The sequence below is a fragment of the Vipera ursinii genome (assembly GCF_947247035.1).
Source record: "Vipera ursinii genome assembly, chromosome: 4".
NCBI lineage: Eukaryota > Metazoa > Chordata > Lepidosauria > Squamata > Viperidae > Vipera > Vipera ursinii.
Window position 1 is genome coordinate 51,426,003 of NC_139514.1, and position 27,496 is coordinate 51,453,498.

A 27,496-nucleotide genomic window follows, 5' to 3' on the forward strand; every position below is an offset into this window, starting at 1 on the left:
TAACATTCATAGTTCATAGTAATATTAAGTTGAAATCCAATACATCTGGAGATTATTATGTTAAAGAAAAGCTAGTTTAAAGAGTCTTGGGCAGAGGAAAAGTATTCTAGAGCGAGCTTGCATATCTCTTAGAGGGGAAAGAACTAGATTAATACCTTAGAAATAATCACAGGCCACTAAAGAATAGCTGCCATGTTGTTATGCATCCAGGAACAGCACAACAATATGGAGTTGGCAATGCCTAGAAGTGTTGGAAACGCTTGATAGTATGATTTACATGATGGTGATGGTAATATTTAGTGGTGGCAGACTTAAGTTTTTATAAAAATGCTTGTGGGTCACACAAGGCTGTTTGGCAGACTGCATATTGTCCAGCCCTGTTCTAGAACTTTAAAATCACTCCTTGAAAACTGATGCTATCACAATATATAATACTGGACTGTGTGGACCAATGTCTACCTTAGGATAAAAAGATTACATGAGAAAATGTTGGCACTGTAATATAACTTTTGTTTGCTATTGGATGAATTTGCAAGATTCTTTTTTAAAATGCTGATCATTTTAGGGCTCTGGCAGATATGAACAATGATGGGAGAATGGACCAACTGGAATTTTCTATAGCTATGAAACTTATCAAGCTAAAGCTACAAGGTTATCAGCTCCCTTCTGTATTACCTCCTATTATGAAGCAGCCTCCCATTGCTATTTCAACTACCCCAGGATTTGGTAAGAATATTTTATATTACATCATCTTTCTGAAGTACTTCGTAGATTTCATACTGTCTACATGCTGTCATTCTATTCAGAGATCACTTTAATACAATTGTAACAAACATGATATAGCTTTTCACTTGTGGTATAAATATCTGTTGTTAGCAGTTAAGAGTTATCTGAATAAAACAAAAATACTGAAATTTAGGAAGAAAAGAAAAAAATACAGAAAACAATGCAGTTAAAGAAAAATAATAAATGAAGTATCTTCTGCCCTTCTTTACAGCAGTTACAAACTCATCCCTTTTCCCCCTTTAACATTACAATAATCCCTTCAGATCCTTTTGGAATCCTTTTCAGTCCTGAAATCCAGAAATTACCATTTCACAGATTTATATACTCTAAGCGGTTACAGAGTCAGCATATTGCCCCCAACAATCTGGGTCCTCATTTTAGTGACCTTGGAAGGCTGGTGAGAATCGAACTGCTGGCAGTCAGCAGAATTAGCCTGCAATACTGCATTCTAAGCACTGTGCCACCACAATTGGGATTGGGACTGGAATTATGGCTTTATGTCATGATTGTAAGTTGAGGCACCACATATCAGACTTGATTTTACAACTATTTTTATGATGATTAAGTGAGGCACAGTTAAGTAAACCATATAATTGTAAATGCAAAGTTATTTGATTCAATGGGCATTTTTGCCATTTTGATTGCATTTTTCATTGTTAAGGGAAGTGTTAAAATATTTTAAACCTTTTAAAAAATAACCCCCCTTGATCTACTTTTGTGATCCCAACTTGAAAAGCAAAGGAGCCAAGAGAACATTTTTCAAATTCTCTTTCCCTATGGAGAAACATTGTTTCAGATTTTGTTCTTTTGGAAAATCTTCCTTGGTCTAATTTATTCCAGAATCGGAACATTTTTTCCAATTTTAGTCCTATACTTATTCAAGGATTATTCATGTAGATTATTGTAATAAAAGTCTTCGTAGCTTGCCAATGATAGTAATTGTGAAAACTTCTCTTACAGGAATAAGCGGTCTCTCCAGTATACCACCTCTTTCAGCTGTTGCACCAGGGCCAATGACATCCATACCAGTTGTGGGAATGTCTCCACCTTTAGTATCTTCTGTTCCTACAGCAGCTGTGCCTCCTGTTGCTAATGGAGCACCAGCTGTTATCCAACCTCTAGCAGCTTATGGTCATCCCGGTATGCTGAATTATCAACATTTAGGTTTCCAGAGCTTATACATACTCTATTTTATATTTAAAAGAAAAGTAATTTGTGTTTTAAAATGAAATCACATATTTATGTATGACATCAATGTAATTCTACTCTGAACATTAAGTTATCTGTTAAACTTATATTATTTTCTTATTGAATAGTATATACTAGAGGTATATACAGTGTTTCAGATTCAGTCTCCTAAAGATTCTTTGGAGTGTGTGAATTTAACATCTGTCTGCAACACTAAAACAACCCCACCTTTTTTTTCAGGATCAGACTGTTCTTGTCTGATTTAATCCAAGGAGCTGCAGAATCCTGGTGCCTGCAGTATAATTACATGACTCTTTTATCAATTTTTATATATAACAGCATAGCAAAATATTACAGCATCTTAGATCAAATATTTGAGTTTAACTGTATTCAGAATTACAAAGTTGCATTCCTGATTCACACAGATTTATAATAATTTTTTATAATGTCACTAAATCTTTGATGATTTGATTAATTTTAATAAGCTTATCAATTTTTCCCCTGAAAAATTACACTGGTTGGCTTTTCCATGTGTTTTAAATACTGATTAAGCCATGTTAAAATATTATAAAGGCAAGTGCATATATTTACATATTTAAGCAAATTAATATTAGACATGAGATTGATATCTTTCTGAAGTATTGCTTGGCCTAAATTGTCTTCCACTTTTATAAATAATACCTATTTAGTGGTTTAGTTTCCACAATGTACTAAACCAAAATTTGGTTTATTTGCTTTTGGCACATAATGCTGTAAAATCTAGTTGGCTTTCATTCTATAAACTGGCTAAATGAATTGTAGCTTGATACAGTGTGGGATCAGTTTCTCCTTTTACTGCAATATACTGCTTATATATTCCAGGTCTTTCTTAAGTCTTGGCAGAAAACTATTCAAGAAATATATAATTACATGAAAGGAATACATAGGGAATTAATTGTGTATAAACAATTTTATTGTACTGGACACAACCCACAGAAAATAAAATACCCTTATTAAATAGATACATCAATAACATGGACCATATCCATGCCCTAGGGAGGTATGGATAGGAAACAATTTATTTATTTATTTATTTATTTATTTATTTATTTATTTATTTATTTATTTATTTATTTAATATACCGCCCTTCTCCCGAACAATGAATTGACCGTTGTGAAATCATGCAAATGCTGCAGCTTAAGTAATTGTATCAGATATCAAGATTGCAAATACATAATGGCATTTGTGTGATGACATCACAGTGCAAATGAAATCATTTTGGCATCGTGGTTTGCTGTGGATATCACGATCAATGTCAGACAACTCTAACCCTTATTTAATACCTGGTCTTATATTTATTTTGCCTCAAAAAGAGGCACTAGGTCTTATTTTTGGGGGATACCTTACCTTAGGACTGCCGCAGCCAGCCCTCCCACGCTCCGAGACCTGTCACGTTGCTGCTTGACTTCAGCGGCCGCTTGCTCCCATGTGCAGCCAGATGCTACCTGGCACATTGCGCTGGTGCCACCGGTCATGGCAGGAGACAGCATGGTGCTTCAGGCCGCTGCTGCCGGTCACAGCAGGAAGCTGCGTGGTGCTTCGGGCCATTTGCAGGAGGCTGCATGGTGCTTCACGTCGATGCCACCGGTAGTGGCAGGATGCTGCATGGCGCATTGGGAGGAGCGGCAACGGCCTGATGTGCTGTGCGACCTCCTGCTGCAAGGAGCGGCAATGGTGCAATGAGCACGCAGCGCAACAAGTATCAGGGCGTAGGAGGCTTGTTTGCGGTGGTCCTATCGGTAAGGTAAGCGAGTGCAGTGTGTGGGGGGCAGTTCCACCCCCCTATCCTCGCCCTAACTTGATTTTTAGGCATGTGCCTTGCCCCAAAACTAGAGCTTATTTTCGGCTTTTATTAGGCCCACCCCAAAAAATCAAGCTAGGGCTTATTTTCAGTGTAGGTTTTATTTTACTTTTGGGGAAACGTGGTACATTTGTACTCAGATTCTTTAATGAACTAAGAGATCTGTTATCAAGTCATATTTTGTGTTTAATTGATTAATATATGATTTAATATTAATTTTATGATCCTTTGTACTTTTAAAAAAAGTACAATGTTATAAGCAGTATTATAATCTGTTTACATTAAAAAGTATGTTTGATAATTGCAATTTAAGGTAAAATAATTTGTGTATTAATCATTTAATTTCATCAAATTTAAAACATAATTATTATGTTTCAGCAACATTGCCAAAGAGTTCCTCCTTCAGTAGATCTGGTGGAGGATCCCAACTAAATGCAAAGCTGCAAAAAGCACAATCATTTGATGTGGCTGGGTAAGTAAGACTATTTTGTTCTAAAGTACTTTGGCGGCTTTGTCAAAAATGTCAGTCCTGCAGATACTCAGATACCAATGATTTCACTAAATTTAAGAAAACTGCTTGTAAATAAGTGATATCAGATATGAACTCTTTGCCTATAATAGGGCTTTTCAAAAATCTAAAATTAAAGAATTCATTCTGTTGAAAACCTTGTTTCTGTAGAATAGAATAGAATTTTTATTACCGTAGATTCCGTAGATCTTCTCAAAAGTCAGGGGTCGTCTTATACGCCGGGTGCTGAAAATTTAGGGACAGGGCTGGCTGGAAAACCTGGAGCGGATCTTCCATTTAGTCTGCGCAGGAAAAGCGGGACCAATTGGAGTAGAAGCTGCAGTCTGTGATTTTTTACAGGCTGGGGTCTGGGCTTCTTTCCTTCTAAAGTTGAAGAGCAGCTGTAGGCAGGTGGGGAATGCAAGAGCAATTTGAAAGGCAGGTGGGGAATGCGTAGCAGAGCAGCAGTTTAGCTCTAAGGACACATTTGACTCAGGAACTGGGCGGGCTGGCTGGAAAACCTGGAGCGAATCTCCCATTTGGTCTTTTTTTTAATCCCATTTATATCCCACCCTTCTCCGAAGACTCAGGGCGGCTTACAATTTAAAGCACAAATCAATGTGCTTAGCAATAGCCTTCATTCTATGTATATGCCTGCCTATTAGAGCTTTCACCCCCCCACACACAAGCAGCATTATTACAAAGTCAGCTTATTGCTCCCAACAATCTGAGTCCTCATTTTACCTACCTCGGAAGGATGGAAGGCTGACTCAACCTTGAGCCTGGTGGGATGAGAACCTGCACTAATTGCAGGCAGCTGGTGTTACATAAGGCTCTGCGCAGGGAAAGCTTTAGAGTGAATTAGGAAAAGTGAAAAAGTTAATTAGGAAAATAGGAAACGGTTGCTGGAATTGGGTATGTGTAGTTTAACGAAGAGAAGGGTGAGGGGTGACACGATAGTGATCCAATATCTCAGGGGCTGCCACAAAGAAGAGGGAGCCAAGCTATTCTCCAAAGCACCTGAAAGCAGGACAAGAAGCAATGGATGGAAACTAGTCAAGGAGAGAAGCAACCTAGAACTAAGGAGAAATTTCCTGACAGTTAGAACAATTAACCAGTGGAACAACCTGCCTCCAGAAGTGGTGAATGCTCCAACACTGGAAGTTTTTAAGAAGAGACTGGACAGCTATTTGTCTGAAATGATATAGGGTTTCCTGCCTTAGCAGGGGGTTGGACTAGATGACCTCCAAGGTCCCTTCCAACTACTTCTTCTTCTTCTTCTTCTTCTTCTTCTTCTTCTTCTTCTTCTTCTTCTTCTTCTTCTTCTTCTTCTTATTATTATTATTATTATTATTATTATTATTATTATTATTAAAGTTTAATCCACTTGCACTGTTTTATGTTTACATGTTTGATGACAAACAGCCTTATGTTTATAAGTGACAGTTTTCCTACTAAGCACCTGCATGTCATAAGCATTTGAATTAAAATTACCATATTGAAATCAAATCTGATGTTTTTTAATTTTTATTTGGTGTGCGTTGGAAGAGGGGTAGTCTTATATGGCGAGTATAGCCCAAACCCTATAATTTAACAGGAAATGTAGGGGGTCGTCTTATACGCCCAGTCGTCTTATACGCCGGAAAATACGGTATCACTGATTAGAATTGTGTAGAAGAATATGTATAGTCTTTAATATACTTTATATTGTACATCTGTTTTGTTGTGAAAAGATAGTCATGGATTAAAGTTTTGTATAAATAATAAGATTTGGACTTATCTGGAAAAGTAATTAGCTAGATGTGATTTACACTGCTAACTATTCTTGTTACCGTAGAATAAGTTCTCCATTTATTTTGATTATGCCTATGTTTGAATGCAGTTTTCTCCTTCCTCTACATCTGTTTTTGACACTGAAATTCTCCATTTTATTCCATCATGTATAGAATTTCATAGATATTCATTAATATATATTTAGCTGGTTTATTGCCATTTTTGTCTTGAAAGTATAATTTTATAAAAAAAGCATTGTTATTTAGGAGAGAAGTTTTCTTAATCATTGCAATTGCAATTTTGTTGCAATATTGACCAGAATATATTGCTTATTAATTGAACAGAACTGGTATACTCATAACTGGTAAATAAATTTGAATTCCTGGAGAATATTTATATTTTTGGTGGCAACATGACCACGGAAACGTCTTCGGACAGCAGTGGCTTAATGGCCCTCGAAAGAGAGATGAGTGCCATCCCCCTGTAGTCGGTTACCACTAGCACAGTAAAAGCTTCAGGGACTCCTTTCCTTCCTTAAGATTCACTGTCAACATTTGATAGGCCAGCTTTTCCTAAGCAGATTCCTTTAAATGTGATGCACATCAAATCAGTCCATGTTTGATGAGAAGGCTTTGAATTGCAGTCCAAGAACTTTTGGAGACACTTGAGTTGCTGGCATTGGATAAAACAAACTCCGTTTTGCCAAACAAGTGAACTTCATATACAGAAATTTTAAAAAGTTAAGAATAAAGATGTGAGTTGCAAATGGTAATATGTCCTATTTTATTACATTTGGGGAATTTAAATTCTGAGATACATCTATTCAGACGTATTTTGAATGGTGTTAGTAATTCCTATTCATATACAGTCTTATTTTGGAGATCAACATGGGCATCTATTTTAACATTTGTTTCAATGCAGCCTCTTAGTAGGGTAGCAATGCTAGCATTCATAGAGTATGTTGGAAAGCCTCTGTATAGAACATAGCAATTAATCTTCTGCCAAGAATCTAAAGTTGTCTGAGATTAATGGGACTAGCTCTGTTTTAGCTATCTCTCAGTATCAGTATCTTTATCTGCATAAGAATCGAGAGAGAAAACGAGCAGGGAAAAAGGAGAGTAACCAGAGGCCGTATGCTATTAGAGTTTGCATGTTCAGCTGTGAGATGTAATTTTCTTTCCTTTCCTGTGACTTGCTGTTTACCTAATATGGGTGACTGAATAACTGTTCCCTGCTGAGAAAATAGAGACTGTAAGAAGAATAAAAGGCAGCTAGGTTCAAGAGAGCAAGCTTACTGAGCAAGAAAACAGGGAGTGCTAACAAGAGTCTTGAGTTAATCTTGCCAATTAAACTGTCTCTGAATGTCAAAGGGACTAAAAAAGCTACCTTATAGAATGGAACAGAGGACCGATAAATTCTTAAGTAGCAAAAAAAAAAGATGCAATTGTGCTTTATAAAAACACAAAGAAAAAAGTCATGTCAGTTGGTAACGCACTCCTGCAAGAAATGCAGTGTGACCAGGGTATAAAATAAATATACAAAGAGCTGTAGATTATTTAGTTTGATGTCAGTCTTTGGAATCATAAAGGCATTGATCTTAAACACTTAAAATTGTTACTTGAAATCCGGCTTGAATTTGTTGGAATCAGTTTGACACGATTTGTTTTTATCTTATTTTTTAATTATAGCTTCCTTTAGAGTAAGTTACAAACGGCTAAGAAATCAACTCAGTTAAACAACAAGAAATATGGATCAAAGTGAAAGATTTTGGAAAACTAATGAAACTCAGGCTAACATGACAGTTCTGCATCATGTTTGTAGTAGGCTCAAATGGGATAGATATTCATTATTTTGAACAATGAAATAATTGTATAGTGTGTTTTGGTAAGACTTTACCTTGAAATCTAGCTGTGGGCACCACATTTTAGAAAAGATTCAGAATAAACTAGAACACATTAAAAAAAACTTCCATAAAGATATCCAGGGATTAGAGGATTAGAAACTAAATCCTATGAAAAGAAATTAAAGGAAATGATTATATTAAGCTTGAGAAAACTAAAGAGAAGCATGTTGGACCTCTTAGGTTGAATTAAAATCACAGGTGGAAAGATTCTGATTGAATATGAGGAAAAAAAACAAAAAACTTTTGAGCAGTAAAAGCAGGTTCACAGTAAAATCAGTTATCATTGTGGAGGTTTAGATAGCCAACTGACCAGGAGGTTTTTATTTGAATTATGGCACTAAGGAGGGGAGGGGTTGATTTGATAGTCTAAAATGGTCTCTTTCAAATCTATTCTGCTTGGAATGTTAAAAGTATAACAGACTGGGAATGGATAATGCCAAGCAGTAGGCATAAGAAAGAATGTTGAAAACATTACTTTTATACACATTTGGAAGCACAAGTCTTGGTTTGAGTCTTGAACTGGTCTCATAGTTCAAAGCGTTGACCTATTTTTGACATTATCATTTAAGCTTTTAATCTGTGTTTCACATCAAGTACCTTTCAGACTGCTAATATAACGGTTTAGTGACAAGTATGTTTATTGATTACCAGGCATTGTACTGGTAATATTGGAAACATATGGACACTTTAAAATGGACAAGAGAAAGTAATTATGAAGAAAAATCCAAGATGTTAAAAAGAGAAAAGAATGAATATATATATGTATTAAAGGAATATTTTATGGTAATAGAAAAGTTCATTACAATAAACATTTGTGACGTAATGCTAAAAGAACTGTAAAAAACCACATTATAGAAAACAAAAATGAAAATGTATCTTTTAAAAACTTGGTGAGAGGCATGCTGATTTTTTAAGGTATTTTCACAGGGCTAATCCCTCTGCAGAAATTCTATTGATCCAAGGTAGATGTAAAATGATAACTTAAGCGACACTTCAGTGGTATTAAAATGTTAAAAGAACAAAAAGAAAGTTACTTTTAAAGAATCTAATCTAGAATTTAGTATTCTTGGAGCTATGGTTTATTTTCTCTGTTCTATCATTCCAGTGCATCTCCGGCAGTAGAGTGGGCTGTTCCTCAGTCATCAAGACTAAAATACAGGCAGCTATTCAATAGTCACGATAAAACAATGAGTGGACATTTAACAGGTATTAGAATATGCATATTAATGAACACTTTTAAAATTATATTCAGTTTGAATAAAATACATTTAAAATATATTTAGTTTCAAAATATGTTTGGTTTGATTAATTCTGCTAAATACTTTGAAATTTGTGTAATGCAGTGGTTAAAAAGTCATGCCAACGAGTTATTAGTTATATTGGTGAAAGGGGACTTCCTGATTTAGAAGCGGTATGTCTCTGAATTAGGGAAATAAAAGTGAGGCCGCATCTTGTTGGCCTCTTTTGGAAAACGTATGTTGTACAATGTGGAACTTAGATTTGATCCATCTATTTTATTTATTTATTTCATTTTAATCTTTCAGACCAAAATCCTCTTACAGCTGCTTGCAACCAATATAAATAGCTTAAATTAAGAACCTTGTCAATAGTATTAGATAAACACACTGTTAGAATTGTTTTTTTCCATAGAGCAGTTCGTGGTAATGGCTTTCTGGTCAAATACAAGCGTAGCTCATTTTATAATACCTTTTTTGAAATAATGCACTTTTAAAAGCATTTATTTAGTTATTTGTTACCGCATTCACAATGCCATGGCAATTCTAAAGGAGACTCAGCAGCATACAACATTAGCAAAAGGAACCTAAAAGCATAAATAATCAGGACATAAAAACAAAGTCAAAACCAAATCATAATCACAAACAAAAATAATCCCCAAATAAAACAAAGATAAATGTCCATAGTAAGTCTGTAAGGGTCAAAAATGCATGGTATAGGTTTAAACTATTTCTAGAATTGTTGCAAGTTGTTACACCTACTTCCAGGGGGAAAGTATTCCATAAGGGAATGTATTCCATAAGGTGGGGGCTATTACAGTGTCAGCCTGCTGTCATATCCATATTTGAAGGCAACAAAAGAGAAGGGAACTTTTGGCAGACTTTTTCTTGAGGACCAGTCTGGATTGGCCAGACTGGATGAACAGATTCAGTTCGAACAAGATATTAACCTGATTAGGGCTCTTTAACTATTGCAACGTGCATTTTTGCCTGCTTCCATTTCTCTCATTGTGACTGTTAGGTGAAATATTTTTAAGGCCAATACTATCTCAACAGTATAATATATACTGTAGATAAAATAAAATTTAAGTATTTTGCATATACTGTAGATAAAATAAAATTTAAGTATTTTGCATTACTAGGGTACAATATTTGTTCAAAGGCAAATCATAACAGTAGACTGTGAATCTACGCTGTGTATACGAAAGCAGTATGATATATTTCCCTTTTCATTCTTTTGCTGTTATAAATACTGAACTTATTGGTAGAAATTGAGCTATAAAGGAAGTCTCTTCCTACTTAGCTTTCATCAATATTCTTAAAAAGAAATATGGTATACATGAAGTATGTAACTCTTAACATATTAAAGATTGCCTTCCGAAACATGTTCAAAATGTTAACTAATCCAGAATGTGATGCTCAGGAATGAAGCAGTATTTGAAGATTATCTGTTACTAAACATCTAGAGCAGTTGTCACTTCACTTTTGAGTTTCATTTATGACTGTACCTTTCTAAAATGGCTTTAATTTTGATATGTGAACCACCTTTATCCTGTGAACAATCTGTACTTTCTATTGGGGCCTTGTGCAGAAGATCATGGTATAGAAATGTTAGTCATATTAGTATACAGTAGCACAAATGAGACAGTAGCATCTTTTTTAACTAACAAGTTTTATTAATGGAGATATCTCTATGTATACATACATAAAATATAATATACAAAGCTGTAGAACTAATAGTTCTATTGATTAGAAACATTTCCCTTTGCCATTAAAACATGTTGATTATCTTTGGAAAAGTAGTTATTAAGAATTGTTTTTTTACATTTCTTTGGAATAGAAAAGATTTTTTTCTAAGGGCTGCATTGTTTACGAATAGGTTCTATAAATATTTCATCATAGTCCATAGGACTTAGGCAGCTACTAAATTTGAATAAATAGAAATAAAATCAAACAACCATTTTGAAAATTCTGTATTAAAATGTATCATCATGGCATGTTTCCCATTTATTAGGTCCACAAGCAAGAACTATCCTTATGCAGTCAAGTTTGCCACAGGCTCAGTTGGCTACAATATGGTAAATATTTTTCATAAAATTGCTTATCATCAGTTTGTTTTTCAGATCTCACTAGTTTGCTTTATTTCAGAGTTAAATTATCAATAAACTTCAGGTTAGACATTCTTTTTTCCCCTTCAATAGGAATCTTTCAGATATTGATCAAGATGGAAAACTGACAGCCGAAGAGTTTATTCTAGCTATGCATTTAATCGATATGGCTATGTCAGGACAGCCATTGCCACCTGTGTTATCCCCAGAATATATTCCTCCTTCATTTAGGTAAAATTTACAGCTTTTCATTTTGGTGCTGAATTTTATCTTTGGAATTCTACTCATGATATTGCTGCATTTTAGATAGCTTTATTATGTTTGGAATATAATGTCCAATCTGTCATTTCTTCTAATTTAGAGAGGTGACTTTTTCGTTTTGTCTAAATGTATTAATCAAATTTATATTATGCTGTAATCATAAGCAGTCACCTGGTGACACCATCACCCCCCAAAAAAGTCCTGAAGAAAAGCTCTGTTTTCTACTTTTTCCAGAAGGCAGATAAGGTTGGGGACAAACTAACCTCCAATGGAAAGCTATTCAAGAGACTCAGCGCCGTCATGGAAGAATAATGATTATGGGTGTTGGTCCCCTGACTAGTAAATCCAGCACAATCAGACTGAGGGAGATGGGGAGATCTGGTACTACAGATAAACTGATACCAAGCTACCCAATCTTTTTACAAGATGGGCAGCCATATAAATCTTTGGAATAAACAAACATGCCAGCAAGGCATAAAGGGCTTTATGGGTTAAAGCCAGCGTGCTAGATTGCATCCAAAAACTAATAATCCATTGCAGGGCTCACAAAGTAGGTGTAATGTATGTCCACTGGTGAACATTTGTTAGAATACAGGCCACTGAATTTACATTAGCTGAAGCTTTTGAGTGGTTTTTAAAGGAAGCCCTAGGTAAAGCTTGTTATAATAGTTAAATCAGGTACTGATGAGGTTGTGGGCCACTGCAGTCAGGCCCCTCATGACCCAAGTGAAGTGGCAACTAACACACGAGGCTGAAGCCGGGCAAAGACTCCCCCCCCTCCACCACCATCTGCTGATCCAGCAAAAGCTGTGAGTCCAAAAGGACCCTCAGATTTTGGACCTGCTCCTTCAAGAGCAGTGGAATCCCTTACAAAGGCAAAACAGCCATAGAGGAACCCAATAGCTCTGTCTTACTGTTTAAACATGTAGTTGTCAAATTATTAAATTGAACGACCCTCATTTGGACCAGAGTTCATTAATGAGTTCATTAATGAGAGTGACTGATGCTGTCTTTGTCCTGTACCTAGATTTGAATCTTGACTGAAGAGTCCAAATAATCTGCTGATCAATAAATCTAGCATCTGAACAAACTTTACCAAAACATGAAGATTAGAGACTGGACAGTATTTGTTTATTGTCTCTAGAGTCTCTTAAAGAAGAGATGAACCAATCCCTTTTTAAAGACCGCCAGTATTGACCCCTCCCACAGTGAGACAGCCTCCCAAATCCAGGGAAGTCCCACTCTAGTTATCCAAAGAATTCAGGAGGGGCAAGAATCCAGAACCCAGATGGTCAAGAGAACCTACAGAGCACCCTGTTCTTTCCTCAAAGAATAAATAACCTGGCAAGATGATGCCCCAATCATCACCTAGACTCCAAGCAAGTGGAGTCTACATAAGAGCAAATTTGAGTGCCTTTATTGGCAAACTTGTCAGAACACTCAAATGGTAAGTCAGCTGAGCAGGACTTATAAAAAGCAAATTGACCATCAAATAGAGCCTCTGGATGGCAGCCTGAAACATAATAAGAGGAGGATTCAGAATGCTTTGCCTGCCTTATCACCAAAGAGTAGACCCAACTTAAGCATGTGGCTGTACTTGGTCAAATTCAGTCTTAGCCATTCTTCTGCACCACGGGCATTGCTTCTGCTTCTTCCTCTACCAGAGGTCCTTGGAAACCAAGGGCCACCTGGAATAAGCCAGCAAAGAGAAGTCTCTTGGAACAACTTCATCAAGTGTTTAAAATCCCACTTCACACCAGTCCAGAAACAGGTCATCAACAATTTCCCTGCCAGATCATTGGGAAAATCCCCAGTTACTGTCAGAAAACAGATGGATCCATAGGTGGTCTGGTGTGGGTTATTCAAATGACTACAGCCTGGCAGAAGGAAGCAGGCAATAGTCAACTGCATGTGGATTAGAAAGTGATCAGTTCATTACAAATGGTAAATCATTGTGTCCCCTGCATCCAGATCACACAGCAATTGCTAAGAGATGAAAACCACGTCTAACATGTGACCAACCATGTGTGTTGGTGCCAGGATAACCTGGGACATGGTCATAAAGGCCATGAACTCTTGAGCTCTACTACAGTGGTCCCCAACCTTTCTGGCCCCGCAGACTGGTGGGGGGAGGGGATGGTTTCCTGTATGCAACCTAATCCTGCACATGAGCAAATGGAGCTTTGTGCCCTCACCTGCCACTTGCACACCCCAGTTTCCAATCCAACCCAGTAATATTCACCTGGAGATTGAAGAACTAAACTACAGTATCAACATAGAAGAGAGAGATTCATCACTTAAGTTGACAACCAGGTCTGGAAATTCAGGAAGGTATCCTCAGGAGTAGCAGTGCAGCCAGATGTAAAGAAAGATGAAGATAGGCCAGATCCATTGCCAGTTTATCAAGATAAATATGGTTAAGTCCAAAACAAGTAGAAAGTATAGGTAAACAGCTTAGACAGACATGAGTATAAGGAGGAGAGGATAGCATAATCACACAAGTCACTATTATTACAGCTGAGTACAACCCAGGTGGCTAGAAAGGCCCAATAGAGGCTTCACTTTCTTAGGGTCTTGCGGAAGAACAGGGTAGAACAACGGCTAATGACCCTCTTTTACCGGTCTACTATAGAGAGCGTCCTCTCGTATGGTATTGTGGTTTGGTATGCTGGTCTGACAGCTGCGGACAGCTGCGGACAGGAAAGTATTACAGAGGGTAGCACAAGACATTGTGGGCTGTCCCCTGACACCACTGGATGACATCGCCAGGGCTCGTTGCCTTGGAAGAGTGAGGAAAATTCTCAGGGATGACTCACACCCTGGACGGTATCACTTTACTCTCCTACCATCCGGTAGGAGATATAGGAGTATAGCCAGCCGTACCAACAGGCTGAAAAATAGCTTTTATCCGTGGGCTGTTAGGCTTTTAAATGGGATATAATCTCTGTGAACTTATGCAGAATTTACTTGGGAGGCCGGTGTGTGGTGTAGTTGGTTCACATGGTGTGGTAGGATGGAGGGTTTGTTGTCACTGTGTGTTGGGGGGAGAGAGCACGGGGGGAGGCTCAGCTAATCTCAATGTACACATGTTGTACTTTGACAATAAAGGTTTATTTATTTATTTTTTATGGAATTACGCTCTAGGGCAGGGGTCTTCAAACTTGGCCCTTTTATGACTTGTGGACTTCAATTCCTAGAATTCCTCAGCCAGGCATCCTCAGCCAAGACCCTTGCTCTAAGCCGAATAGCTAGTACTAGGGTCGCCTACTTTTAATAAATCACAAATTTCCTGTGGAGTTGCCTCTTGGTCTGGTTTACCCGGTGTGGGTTACCCAGGTACACAAAAGGATCCCTGGCTTTTCCGTAGAGCGTAACTGCATAGAAAGGTACTCGGCCACAACTGAGATCTAGATCAATGCCACATCCCTCCTTGCCAGTCTTCTTGTTGCTAAACCTACAAACCAGCTGGGCAGATTTAATAGATGGAAGCATTGCTTCCCTGCCTCTGCCAGGTCTCAGTAATGTATGGCAGTTCATCCTGCTTGTCCACTACTGAATCATGAACACACACAGTCTTGTTGCAGAGTAGACTTTTATATCACTGTTTCAAACAAATGGCTTTGTAAGTTGAATTCATCCATTGTACTAGTTTCCAATGAATGCCTGCACTGCAGTTTATTAGGCTTAATAATCCTGAACTTTAACCTTTAAATTAGTTATCTGCATAGTTGGGAAGGGAGTAAAGTGACAATATTAGAATGAATAACAGCTTTGTGTGAACATATATTTTAATGTATTATTCTTTATTAATAGAAGAGTTCGCTCTGGCAGTGGTGTATCTGTCACTAGTTCAATGTCTGTAGAGCAGCGGTTACCAGAAGAACCAGTATTAGAAGAAGAACAGCAGCAGCTGGAAAAAAAATTGCCTGGTGAGTGAAAATGTAAATGGAATAAAATTGGCCCGCCTATTTTTGAAAGAGACTAAGTTCTGAAAACCAGAGTTTATTTGAAATTAAGAAATACGTTGTATTTTATGGAAATTATATCGTATGATATGTAAGTTGCATTTGAAGAAGCCTTTATTACAGTGTTGGTGTGAGAAAACCCCAGAGACTATTTACAATAGAACACAAAAACTATATTTGCAGAGGTCATGTCAATAAAATTTTTCACTTTAGCTTTTCTATCATCATGATTGCAATACAACTGTTTCTCACATTATTTCAGAAACCATCATTATAGCAGCATAGTAGATTGATACTCCTCCTTGTGGAAATTGCCCTGAAAATGATTTCTTCAACATTATTTAGGCTTTCCAACATTATTTTTGCACCAACAGAAAGAATTGTACTATAATAGTGTTGCCATCATGAAGATCATGGCAGAGTATTTTTTGGATTTGGGAGTCCTTATTAGTAAAGGTGTTTATTGTATGATTCATCATTCCAATTTTAGTAACCCAATTAAAGGTAAAGGTTCCCCCGCACTTGTGTGCTAGTCGTTTCCGACTCTAGGGGCCGGTGCTCATCTCCGTTTCACAGCCGAAGAGCCAGCGCTTGTCTGAGGACATCTCCATGGTCATGTGGCCGGCATGACTAGACGCCAAAGGCACACGGAGCGCTGTTACCTTCCCACCGTAGTGGTCCCTATTTTTCTACTTGCATTTTTACATTCTTTCGAACTGCTAGGTTGGCAGAAGCTGGGATGAGTAACAGGCGCTCACTCTGTTACGCGGCACTCGGGATTTGACCCGCCAAACTGCTGACCTTCTGATCGACAAGCTCAGTGTCCTAACCCACTGAGCCACCGCGTCCCTAGTAACCCAATTACTGCTCCACAAATCACAACTGATAGTATCTATTTGCTGGAGGCCAATTCCCATTTGATAGCATCAAGTATATATAATGGTTGTGACATATAGAAGAGAAATGCATGGTAAGAAATTTTGCGTAAGATCTATGCTTGCCTGCTCTGAAGGTACATGGAAGACAAATGGAAAATTTCTGATCATTTATGAAGTGTCCTTAGCACGTGTATATATATATATATTTACAAGAATAATAAAGATCAGGCATTTGTATAGGGCTTTACAATTTTAAAGTACATTCCAGGTAGACTATATAACTTCATGTTCATATATGCATAAATCACATCTGAATTTTAATTGTAACATTTTTTTAAAGTTACATTTGAAGATAAAAAACGCGAGAACTTTGAACGTGGCAATCTAGAGCTTGAAAAGCGGAGACAGGCTCTTTTGGAACAACAAAGAAAAGAGCAAGAACGCCTTGCACAGTTGGAAAGGGCAGAGCAGGAAAGGAAGGAACGTGAACGGCAGGAGCAGGAGCGGAAAAGGCAAATGGAATTAGAAAAACAATTAGAAAAACAGAGAGAATTGGAACGCCAGAGGGAAGAGGAAAGGAGGAAAGAAATAGAAAGACGTGAGGTAAATAAATATTTCCAGGGGAACACTCATTTGTCAAAATTATGTTGAAAAATTATATCGGGAAATACAATACCTTGTGTTTCTTTTTTTTCTGTTTTCAAAATTGTGTAAATGAGATATTTGGCAAAATGGGGCAGGAAGGAATAATTTAATATTTTTGCAACATTTTGTCAGGAAAGGTACATTTAAGTATTGGTTCCTTAACTTGGCTCTAAATCATGACTGTGTAAACTTTGGCTTTATGTTGCACTGAATCTAAACTGTTGCTGCCTATTGCTTATCTTTTTAAGCATAAATGAATGTTCTGGTACTAAAACTTTAAAAAGTCCTTGCCAGCTTGGAATTTAAGGACAATGAATATCTAAGAAAGCATTGTTTACCTCACATGTTGATTATGTTTCTTGTTGCTAGGAGACAGTATTTAGCAACTAATTTATCAAATAAAATTGGGTTAAAATAGTTATGTTTGATAATTGCTTTTATTATTATTTAGTTGCTAGTTACTGAGCCTTTGTAGAATGTTCATCTATGCCTTTCAAGCAGCTTTTTTGCCTGATAATCAAATTGCCTGAATTTTTAATTGGTGTACTAATTTAGTTATTAGCTATCCTCAGAATCTCTGTTCACTTTAACAGGTAAAATGCCTTTGTTTTTCATTCTTCTTGCTTTGTAAGCTCATTTCTATCTATAATCTTTCATTCTGTAGAATACCACTTGAACTAACATACTAATATTTGGATGGATAGGAACTTTCTAATCTGGCTACTTTTCTTACATTCATAAATTGTGCATTCTTGGAGAGAGTTAATTTGCATAACCACACAAGTGTCTAATTAAATGTACTTTAATTAGAGTGAAGATCCAAGGAAATACTAGGAAAGAAATCCAAGACTTACTTAATATCTAGTTTCATGTTAGGAAGATGACAGGGAGACACATATCTGCATTGTTTGTATGAATACAATACTAATACATACAGTATTATATAGGTTAAAACTTTTATTTAACAGAGCAACAAAAGTCAATAATTTTTTTCATATTTTTAAATTAACAAAGGCTGCTAAAAGAGAACTGGAAAGGCAAAGACAGCTTGAGTGGGAACGTAATCGTCGTCAGGAATTGCTGAATCAAAGAAACAAAGAACAAGAAGATATAGTTGTTTTGAAAGCTAAGAAAAAAACTTTGGAGTTTGAACTGGAAGCCTTAGTAAGTGAGAAACATTTGCCAAATATTTTCAAAATTGTAGATTTTTTTCTATAATTATTTTTTCTAATCAAAACATAATTTCATTTTTTTTGTTTTATGAAAAAAGTTCAAGGGGTTTGCCAGTCAGCATTAAACTTAGACAATATATTTTCTATAACCCAAACTGCCAATTTGGTCATCTCAGCAAGTTCCATCTTGTTCACCATCTATTCCTCCATTGTAGGTAAAGCTGAATTTTTCCAACTTTATGCATGTAATAATCTTGCTGTCAACTTTTTATTCATCAATCCCAAAACAGAGGTATCTGGTTTCAATTGCATATTGGCTTTTAAAATTTCCCGTACTGTATTAATATATATAATTTGAGTCCAGAATTTTCTAGGATTTGATATAATCCACCAAGCATGACAAAATGTCTTTTCTTGTTTGGCTTTCTGGCATAAAATTGAAGTATCTTTATAATTCTCAACCATTTTTCTAGTATATCAGAGCAAGTTAACTATTTGCGTTTACTATCATTTCTCTTCTATAAACTGCTTCTTCTGCTGAGAGCCCCTGGTATCTATCATCTACATTAACGTTAGTTTTGTTGTATCATAAATATCCAAGCTACACAAATTTCAAGTCGTGTCTTTCTCATTCCAAAAGCCTTCTGTTTTTCAGCAGCATCCATTCTTTCAGCCAGACTAAACAATAAGCTACAAAATATAATTTCAAATCAGGTAAACCCAATCCTCTTTCTTTTACATCTTATGACAGCTTGTATTTAACTTGTGCATTTTTCTGCTGCTGCACAAATTTAGTTATCTCTCTCTACTATTTTATGGTATATCAGTCAAAATGGGTATTGTCTGGAACCAAAGTAGCAGTTAGGCAAAACATTCATCTAGGTCATAAAAATTCTCCCCAATATTGCATTTTCTTTCATCTTAACATATCCTTTTAAACTTCATTCCTAGTTGTAACATAATTATCTTGAAATAGCAAACAGTTCAAATTTATCATATTGAAACCCAAAAATTTTACTTTCTTAATCTGGTAATCCATTTTATTAATTATATTTGATCTTGTTTTGGGTTTTTTTGAACATCTTTGTCTTCTGTTTCTTAATCTTAAAACCTTGTTCCTTTTTGTATTTCACATGATTTAGCTAAATTTCCATTGATTATTATTTGTGCTTTTTATGAAGTATAAATCATTTTATTTATTTATAAAATTCTCTCCAAGCTTCATAACTTCCAAAACTATAAATAGAAAAGTCCAATTCAAATTACCTTCCGAGGTAGTTAAAATGAGGACCCAGATTGTTGGGGGCAATTAAGCTGACTTTGTAATAATGCCGCTTGGGTGTGTGTGAAAGCCCTAATAAGCAGGCATATACATAGAATGAAGGCTACTGCTAAGCTTGTAAGCCGCCCTGAGTCTTCGGAGAACGGCGGGATATAAATGGAATTAAAATAAAAAAAATAAAAAAATAAATTACCAAAAGTTTTTTCTACACCTAAAAAATAATGCAGCTTGTTTTTCATTATGCTGTTCAAAATATTCTAAAATATCCAGTACAATTTTCACATTCTTTTTACTGTCTTTTAGGTAAAAATCCACATTGATCTTCATGAATACGTTCTTGTAAAATTAGTTTCAATCTGTCAGCTAATACTGTTGTGAAAAATGTGTCATTATTATTCAATAATAATATTCGTCTATAATTTCTTGTTGAAATGAAATCTTATCCCTCTAGGTATAAATGCAGTATTTGCAGCTTTTCAAGTTTCTAGCGCCTTTCCTCTCTGTAAAATCAGATTCACTATGTTTTGCAAAGGTTGTAGAACTTCATCCTAAAATATTTATAGTAACAGTCCAATAATCCATTTGGTACAGGTACTTTTCTTGGTTTAATTTAAAGCTTCAGAAACTTAGAGAAGAAAGAAAAGAAAGAGAAGAAAAGAAAAGATTATGAATGGAACTACAACTATAAGAAGTTGTAGATCTATTCATAATCTATCTTTTTTTATCATCTTTGATAGATTTTGGTGTTTTTTTTAACATCCATCTATTTTCTCCAAAGGAATATCATGCCCTTTATATAAATTGGAATAGTACTGATGGAATGCTTTTTATATTGCCATATTATCCATTAATACAGCATCTCTCTCTCTGTTTCAATATCATTTTTTTTCTTTTCTTAATTTGTGTGCTAGATATTTTCCTGGTTATTTGCAAATTGAACATTTTTTGCATTGCATAAGTTCCCTTTTATTTCCATTTCTCTTACCTTCTGTATCTATAACTCTTGCTGTAAGAGTTTAATTTGATGAGAGATATTTATCTTTCTTGCAGGTTTCTTTAATTCTTTTTATCTCATCTAAAATAATCTGGGTTTCTCTTGATTCTTTTTAAGTTCAGTATTATTTTCTATGAAATATTCTCTAATAAAAGTTTTACTTGCATCCCAGGCCATTCTTAAATCAGTATCTTTATTTTAGCTTGTTTAAAAAAATACTGTTAATTTCCTTTTACAATACTTCACTATTATTTCTTGGTGTAATTGCATTTTAATTTAATCTCCATCTAAAAGAATTATATTTTCTTTTTGTATACTTGCAACCAGTTTTGTGTTCTAATTAAAATCTGAATAAATCAATATTTTCTTTCCCTGTTAAAGAATGATAAAAAACATCAACTGGAAGGGAAGCTTCAGGATATCAGATGCAGATTGGCTACTCAAAGGCAAGAAATTGAGAGCACAAACAAATCTAGAGAGTTGAGGATTGCGGAAATCACACATTTACAACAGCAGTTACAAGTAAGTATATAGTTTTTGAAAATGTTTAAAATTGTATCTTATGTACTCTTGCATTGAAATAATAGGACTTAATTTATGCAAGTTGAATGTATTAGTTGCTTAAAATTGTATCTTATGTACTCTTGCATTGAAATAATAGGACTTAATTTATGCAAGTTGAATGTATTAGTTGCTTAATTAATATCTGTATTAAACAATAAGTATGTGGCAACAGTGAAAATGAGCAGTATCTAAGGAAATGAACTATTTTATTTGTGTCCCATTTTTTTCTCCAGAAACCAGTGCATATGATGCTGTAGTTTTCTTCCCACGTCCCACAGAATCTATTCTGATATTGAAATTTAGTTAAGTTGAGTAGCTATTAAATTACGCTGCCTAGGAGCAAGTGTACCTTAAATATTCTCACAAAATGCTTGAGGTTGGTCCTCTAGTTTTCTGAAGCAAAAAATGTGGCATCTGAGATTTCAGGCAAATTTAATTTGGATGTTGTTCTATTGTTACTGCCTGCTTTACATTGCAGGCATTTCCCTAAGTATCTTTCAAAGACTATATTTAGTAACTTTTATAGATAATTGTTAGTGATTGAAGTATCAAGAACTGAAATACTTTTATTTTTTCATAACAAAAATATTAACTATTAGAATGGGCATTTTTCATCTAATTTTCAAGCCAGATAGTTCATTAGTTCAGACATGTCAAACTCGTGACATCACGTGATGTCGCGAGACGTATTGGGACTATTTTGTCATTGCTGGCAATGGGGTGGGCGTGGCTTCTGGATGACGCATCCGGCCCGTGGGCTGGCAGTTTGGCGCCGCTGAGTTAGTTGGTAGTGGTTATATACTGGATGAACCCTATAAAACTACACTTTCATCAAAAACTGATTTGGAATTTCTGTGAAATGTCTTTACCAAGTATCTGTTGTTTCTTTATTGCAGGGGTCCCCAACCTGTGGGCTGTAGCCCATTACCAGGCCATGGGCACTCACCCCTACTTGTGCTAGTGCCATTGCCGTGGCAAAAACAGGGTGATAGCACCCATGTGGCAAAAATGAGGCGGTGCTAGCAAGTGTCACACAGGCGCTAGCACCACCCTGTTTGCGTTGTGCGTGCTCGTGGCCCCCGTTTGTATGTGCACATGCGTAAAATGCTTCCCCCTCCCTTTCCCTCCGGTCTGCCAACTGAGAAAGATTGCAGACCTCTGTTCTATTGCACTCATATTTGGCTTACTGATAATGACAAGTGCTGTTCCCTGTTAAAGTATTGTTCTGTTGTAATAAGAAACGCCATTGAAATGAATCTAAGGAAGAATAAGGCATGAAAAATTCTCTTCAAAATCTTTATTTGTGAAAAATTGGGTGTAATCTTAACAGGTTTCTTCAGAGGAGGAGCTATTATCCTAATGTTATCTTTAGGATGGGATTCTTTATTAGTGTAACAAATTTGTTTTCAAGATTTTGTATGGAATTTTTCTGCCACTTCAAAGTGATAACAAATGTGTAGAGAGCCTAGACCTTGTTCTATTTGTGTTGTGAAAGGAAGTGATATCTATAACACAAAATAAGGGGAAATATTTGGAAGTATTCTACACAGTGGCTTTTTTTTGGCAGGCTTAAGGAACTGTTTTCTCAGAAAAGTGGTTTTTGTGGAATGATGAAACAATTGTGATATGATATTTGTGGTTATAGATACAACATTTCTCATGTTATTTCTTTTAGGAATCCCAGCAAATGCTTGGAAGATTGATTCCAGAAAAACAATTACTCAATGACCAGTTAAAGCAAGTTCAGCAAAACAGCTTGCATCGTAAGTTCATTTTAAAATGGTTCTCTGCTAGCAGAAATATATATATTGAAAGGTCATTCCATTTAAGAATCACTGAGAGTCTTTTTTAAAATATTCACTGTCAGTATTTTTTTAAATAGGGGATTCATTTCTCACTGTCAAAAGAGCTTTAGAAGCAAAGGAATTAGCATGCCAGCAACTTCGTAACCAGCTAGATGAAGTAGAAAGAGAAACCAGATCAAAACTTCAGGAGATAGATATTTTCAACAACCAACTAAAGGTAAACAGGTTTAAGTTATATTACAATTAAGCAAATCTTCAACTTCACCATTTGCAGAATTAATTGTGAAAATTGACGAGCATGCATGGAATTTTTTAATAAAAAAAGACTTTGTCCCTGTTTTTAGGTTGAATATGTTTTTGGTGGTAAAATATATAAATGTAAGAGGAAAGAAGAAATGATATTGATTATTGGCAAATTGTTAGAATTTCCCAGTGCCATTGAAAATTTGTCCCATAAAACTCTGAGTGTCCCAAAAGATAACATATTCACCTTTTATTTGAATGTACTTCTAAGAATTAAGAATTCTTAGAATTAGGAATTCTTAGAAAGCTAAATGGACAATTATTGATCAGGCCAGAATTAGCTTTTTTTAAAAAAACAAACAAACCATTAGCGTCACATTTGACTGGTTTAATTCATTAAAGACATTGATTTAAGGTACTTAATACAATCAGAGCAAAATTGTCCAGGAATGTAATATTGGTACATATTTGTCATCATGCTTTTAGCATTTCTCATTCCTGTCTAATTTCTTTTTAAAATTAAAGTGTTCTGAAGATAGGATATGGACTAGATGAGATGCTAAAAACATGATGACAATTATTATCAACATTGCATTCCGGGACAATCCATGTTTTTGAAGAATTAAACCAGGAAATTGTGGTTCTAATTTTTTTTTTAAAAAAAATCTAATTCTGACCTGGTCAATAACTGCCCATTTAGCTTTCTAAGTATTTAGTAACTTCTCTGTCTAGTAATTTTTCTTGTCTTGGAAATTGCTTGCTGGCTTACTCAGAATAAGGTTCTGTTCAAAAAGTGTGTGGGATTTAGGCCAGGGAGATCCATAATCAGTAACTGCACAGTTGTATAGGAGATTGTGATCATTGACCAGAATTTCACTAAAAACAGTCTAAAAGTTTAAAACATAAAATTAAAAGAGCAAAGATAGCTATATAGTCAATATGAATAGGTCAAGTGAATTTTACAAAAACAGAATTTTAGTTCAGATTGGAGCTTGATGCTAGACTGCTTTTTTACTGGGCTCCTGTCACATACTCAGAAATTGCAGACTTGATTAAATAGCTTAAATTTGGTGTTAATTTTATCACTGTTGAAGTTATATGTAGTAGTTTGGAATTGCAGATACCTGTATTAACCTATTTGTTTAATTTTATAGATTGCAACATACTGATTCCAAAGGAGTGGCATTTACTTATTGCAGGGCTTTTCAACCTTTTCACCCATTGTACCACTTTTAGGATATGGCAACATCCGAGTACCACCAGTTGCCTAGCAAGGTGTCAAAAGCTTGATGACCCCTCCCCCCAAAAGGAAAAAAGTGATGAAGTACAGGTAGTCCTCAACTTACAACAGTTCACTTAGTGGCTGTTTGAAGTTATAATGGCACTGAAAAAAGTGCCCCCCAAGCCACAGCCAAGCAAGACGCCTGCCTGCCCGGCAGCGCTCTTCCTCCTGTCCGGGTTTTTCATTGTTGTGAGCATTTCTGTTGAGGATTGGTAGCGAGGTGGAGTGGGGTGGTGTTTGGTTTTTATTCCCCCCATCTGCTGGGTGGTTGCAGCAGGTTTTGGTCACTTCACATGACCCTGGGACACTGTGACCGTCATAAATATGAATCAGTTGCCAAGTATCTGAATGTAAATCACAAGACCAAGGAGATGCTGCAACATTCCAGCTGATCGGCGCTTCATCTGGGCTCAGAAGTGCCAGGATCAGCACTGAGCTCCAGCTGGAGCCTGGCACTGATCCTGGTGCTTTCGCTGAGCCCTGACAGCCCTGCAGTTCCAACCGTCTCTCGCTCAGGCTTTGTTCTGAACCAGCCCTCTTCTCGCACCCCTAATCAAAGGAAGAGTCTGGAAAGCGTCCAAGATCAAAAGGCTTCTGCCAAGTTTTAATTACACTGTTACAAAAATACAAGAGCTTGACTTCTCAAACGAAAAAGTTGCTTTCAGCAACTAGCCCCTCCCCAAACACTTCTTTTATAGAGAGCTCAGGGCGTGGTCTCCCTGTGCCTCCTCCCGAGGAGTCCCATAGCCTTCCTTTGTTTGTCCCTGCTCGTCTGCCTCCTGCGTCGGGCGTCCTTGAACAGGGCCAGCTGTGGGTCATCATCCTCCGCACTCTCGGGCTCACACAGCTGAGAAGAGGTTCCCGGCTGAGGACTCTGCAAAGTCTCCAAATCATCATCAGCCGGTTCGTTTCCCTCCTCCCCCACATCTGAGTCCTCCGATACATCGGACCCGGCTGTCGGGCCCACAGGCTGGCCCTGAGTCACAACACTATCCCGCACCGCAGGGCCCTTCCCCCGGGTCTGCCGATCCGGATGCGGTCGGGATGGGAACTGTTCGTGAAAAGCAGTCACCAACGCAGGGGCATGAACGGCGGTCGCGTCTTCCCATGTGAAGTCCTCCGGCCCGTACCCTTTCCACTCGATCAGGTACTGGAAGCGACCTTTCAGCCAGCGGGAATCCCTGATGCTGGCAACCTCGTACTCGGGGGTGCTGTCGCCATCACAAGGTCCTGATGGGGGAGGTTTCGCTTGGCGAAGTGGACAAGCCGGTTGTTCGGGGACCAACAAGGACCGATGGAAGACGGGGTGCACGCGCAGGGAACGTGGCAGAGTTAAACGATAGGCGACCGGGTTGATGACGGCCTCGACTGGGAACGGTCCAAGGTAACGGTGGTCCAGCTTCCTCGCCGGCCGAGTGGATGGTAGGTTCCTGGTGGACAGCCAGACCCGATCCCCCACCGATAATGGAGGCGTATCCCTTCTCGACCGATCGGCGAACCTCTTGTAGTCAGCCTTGGCCTTCTCCAGCTGCCGTCGCACCAACCGATGGATCGCCTGTAACTCCGCCATGAATTCGTTCGCTGCCGGCTCCGGTGAGTCCACGAGAGAAAGGGGGAAAAACCGAGGGTGATAACCCACATTGGCCAAGAACGGTGTCATCTGCGTGGAGGTGTGCTGCGAGTTGTTAAAGGCAAACTCGGCTATGGCCAAATAGTCCACCCAATTGTCCTGCTGCAGGTTAACGTAGCAGCGCAGATACTGCTCCAAAATGCCGATGACCTTCTCGGTACCCCCGTCGGTCTGAGGATGATGCGCGGACGAGAGGCAAACCTTAATGTCCAACGCCCGCATCAACTCCTGCCAGAAGCGGGCTGTAAACTGGGCCCCCCTATCGGAGACGACTCTATCGGGAAGGCCGTGCAGCCGGAACACCTGTTGGATGAACATGCGACTAGTGGCGCGAGCTGACGGTAAGCCGCGGCAGGGGATGAAGTGCGCCATCTTGGTCAACATGTCCACCACCACAAACACTGTCGTGAAGCCGGAGGATGGGGGTAGATCCGTCAGAAAGTCCATGGACACAGCCCCCCAGGGTCTCTTGGGCGTTGGCAAAGGCTGCAGTAAACCAGGCGGGGCCCCTGTCGCTGACTTGGCCTGCCTGCATGGGACGCAGGAGGTGACATAAGACTGGACATCGTGTCGGACTCGGGGCCACCAGAATGTACGGGAGACCAGGTTCAGAGTCTTGAACAGGCCAAAATGCCCCGCAGCCGGGTTATCATGACATTGGCTGAGGACGAGTCCCCTGAGTGGCCCTCCTGGAACATAGAGCCGGTCACGATAATACAGGAGTCCATCCGTGACCGACCAAGGCGAATCTGGCCCCACCTCTTCCTTCCGCTGAGCCACCCACGCCTCCTGCTGCTGCGCCTCCCGGATCCGAGCCCGTATATCCACCGGCTCCCGCACCGCAGCAAAAGACTCGACGGGGATCACGGTCCTGGGCGGAAGCTTGTCTTCCACTCGGGTGTACTCGGGCTTCCTGGACAGAGCATCCGCTCTCTGGTTGTGCCCGCTTGGTATGTACCGCACCCGGAAGTCAAACCTCGCAAAGAAGAGGGACCACCGGATCTGGCGTTGGTTCAAATTCCGAGCGGTCTGCAGGCTTTCCAGATTCTTGTGGTCCGTCCGGACCTCGATTTGATGCCGCGCCCCCTCCAGATGATGCCTCCAAGCCTCGAACGCCGCCTTGATGGCCAGCAGCTCCTTCTCCCAGATGGTATAGTTGCGCTCCGAGGGATTCAATTTCCGTGAGTGATACGCGCAAGGGAAAAGGGTACCGTTGGGCGTCGCTGCCTGAAGTAACACGGCCCCAATGGCAATGTCGGAGGCGTCCGCCTCCACGACAAACGGCCGTTGCGGGTCAGGATGCTTCAAGATGGGCTCCTTCATGAAGGCGTCCTTCAGAGCTTGGAACGCCTGTTGTTCGGGGGCGTTCCACTGGAACCGAGTCTTCTTCTGCAGGAGCCGGGTGAGGGGGGCTGTCAAGGCAGCAAAGCCAG

The 27,496-nt window shown here is 38.1% G+C and overlaps 1 protein-coding gene across 2 annotated transcripts in view; it reads left to right on the top strand.

Annotated features, from left to right (window-relative positions):
- ITSN1 (intersectin 1) overlaps positions 1-27,496 on the top strand; it is a 105,337-nt gene that overhangs the window by 21,706 nt on the left and 56,135 nt on the right. For both annotated transcript variants that reach the window (XM_083361427.1, XM_083361426.1), the window contains exons 6-17: positions 566-726; positions 1,747-1,926; positions 4,194-4,287; positions 9,105-9,205; positions 11,249-11,312; positions 11,436-11,573; positions 15,417-15,532; positions 16,787-17,049; positions 18,106-18,255; positions 20,921-21,061; positions 22,779-22,866; positions 22,986-23,125. In XM_083361427.1, coding sequence (XP_083217553.1) covers positions 566-726; positions 1,747-1,926; positions 4,194-4,287; positions 9,105-9,205; positions 11,249-11,312; positions 11,436-11,573; positions 15,417-15,532; positions 16,787-17,049; positions 18,106-18,255; positions 20,921-21,061; positions 22,779-22,866; positions 22,986-23,125 — 1,636 coding nt within the window. The remainder of the gene's footprint in view (positions 1-565; positions 727-1,746; positions 1,927-4,193; positions 4,288-9,104; positions 9,206-11,248; positions 11,313-11,435; positions 11,574-15,416; positions 15,533-16,786; positions 17,050-18,105; positions 18,256-20,920; positions 21,062-22,778; positions 22,867-22,985; positions 23,126-27,496) is intronic.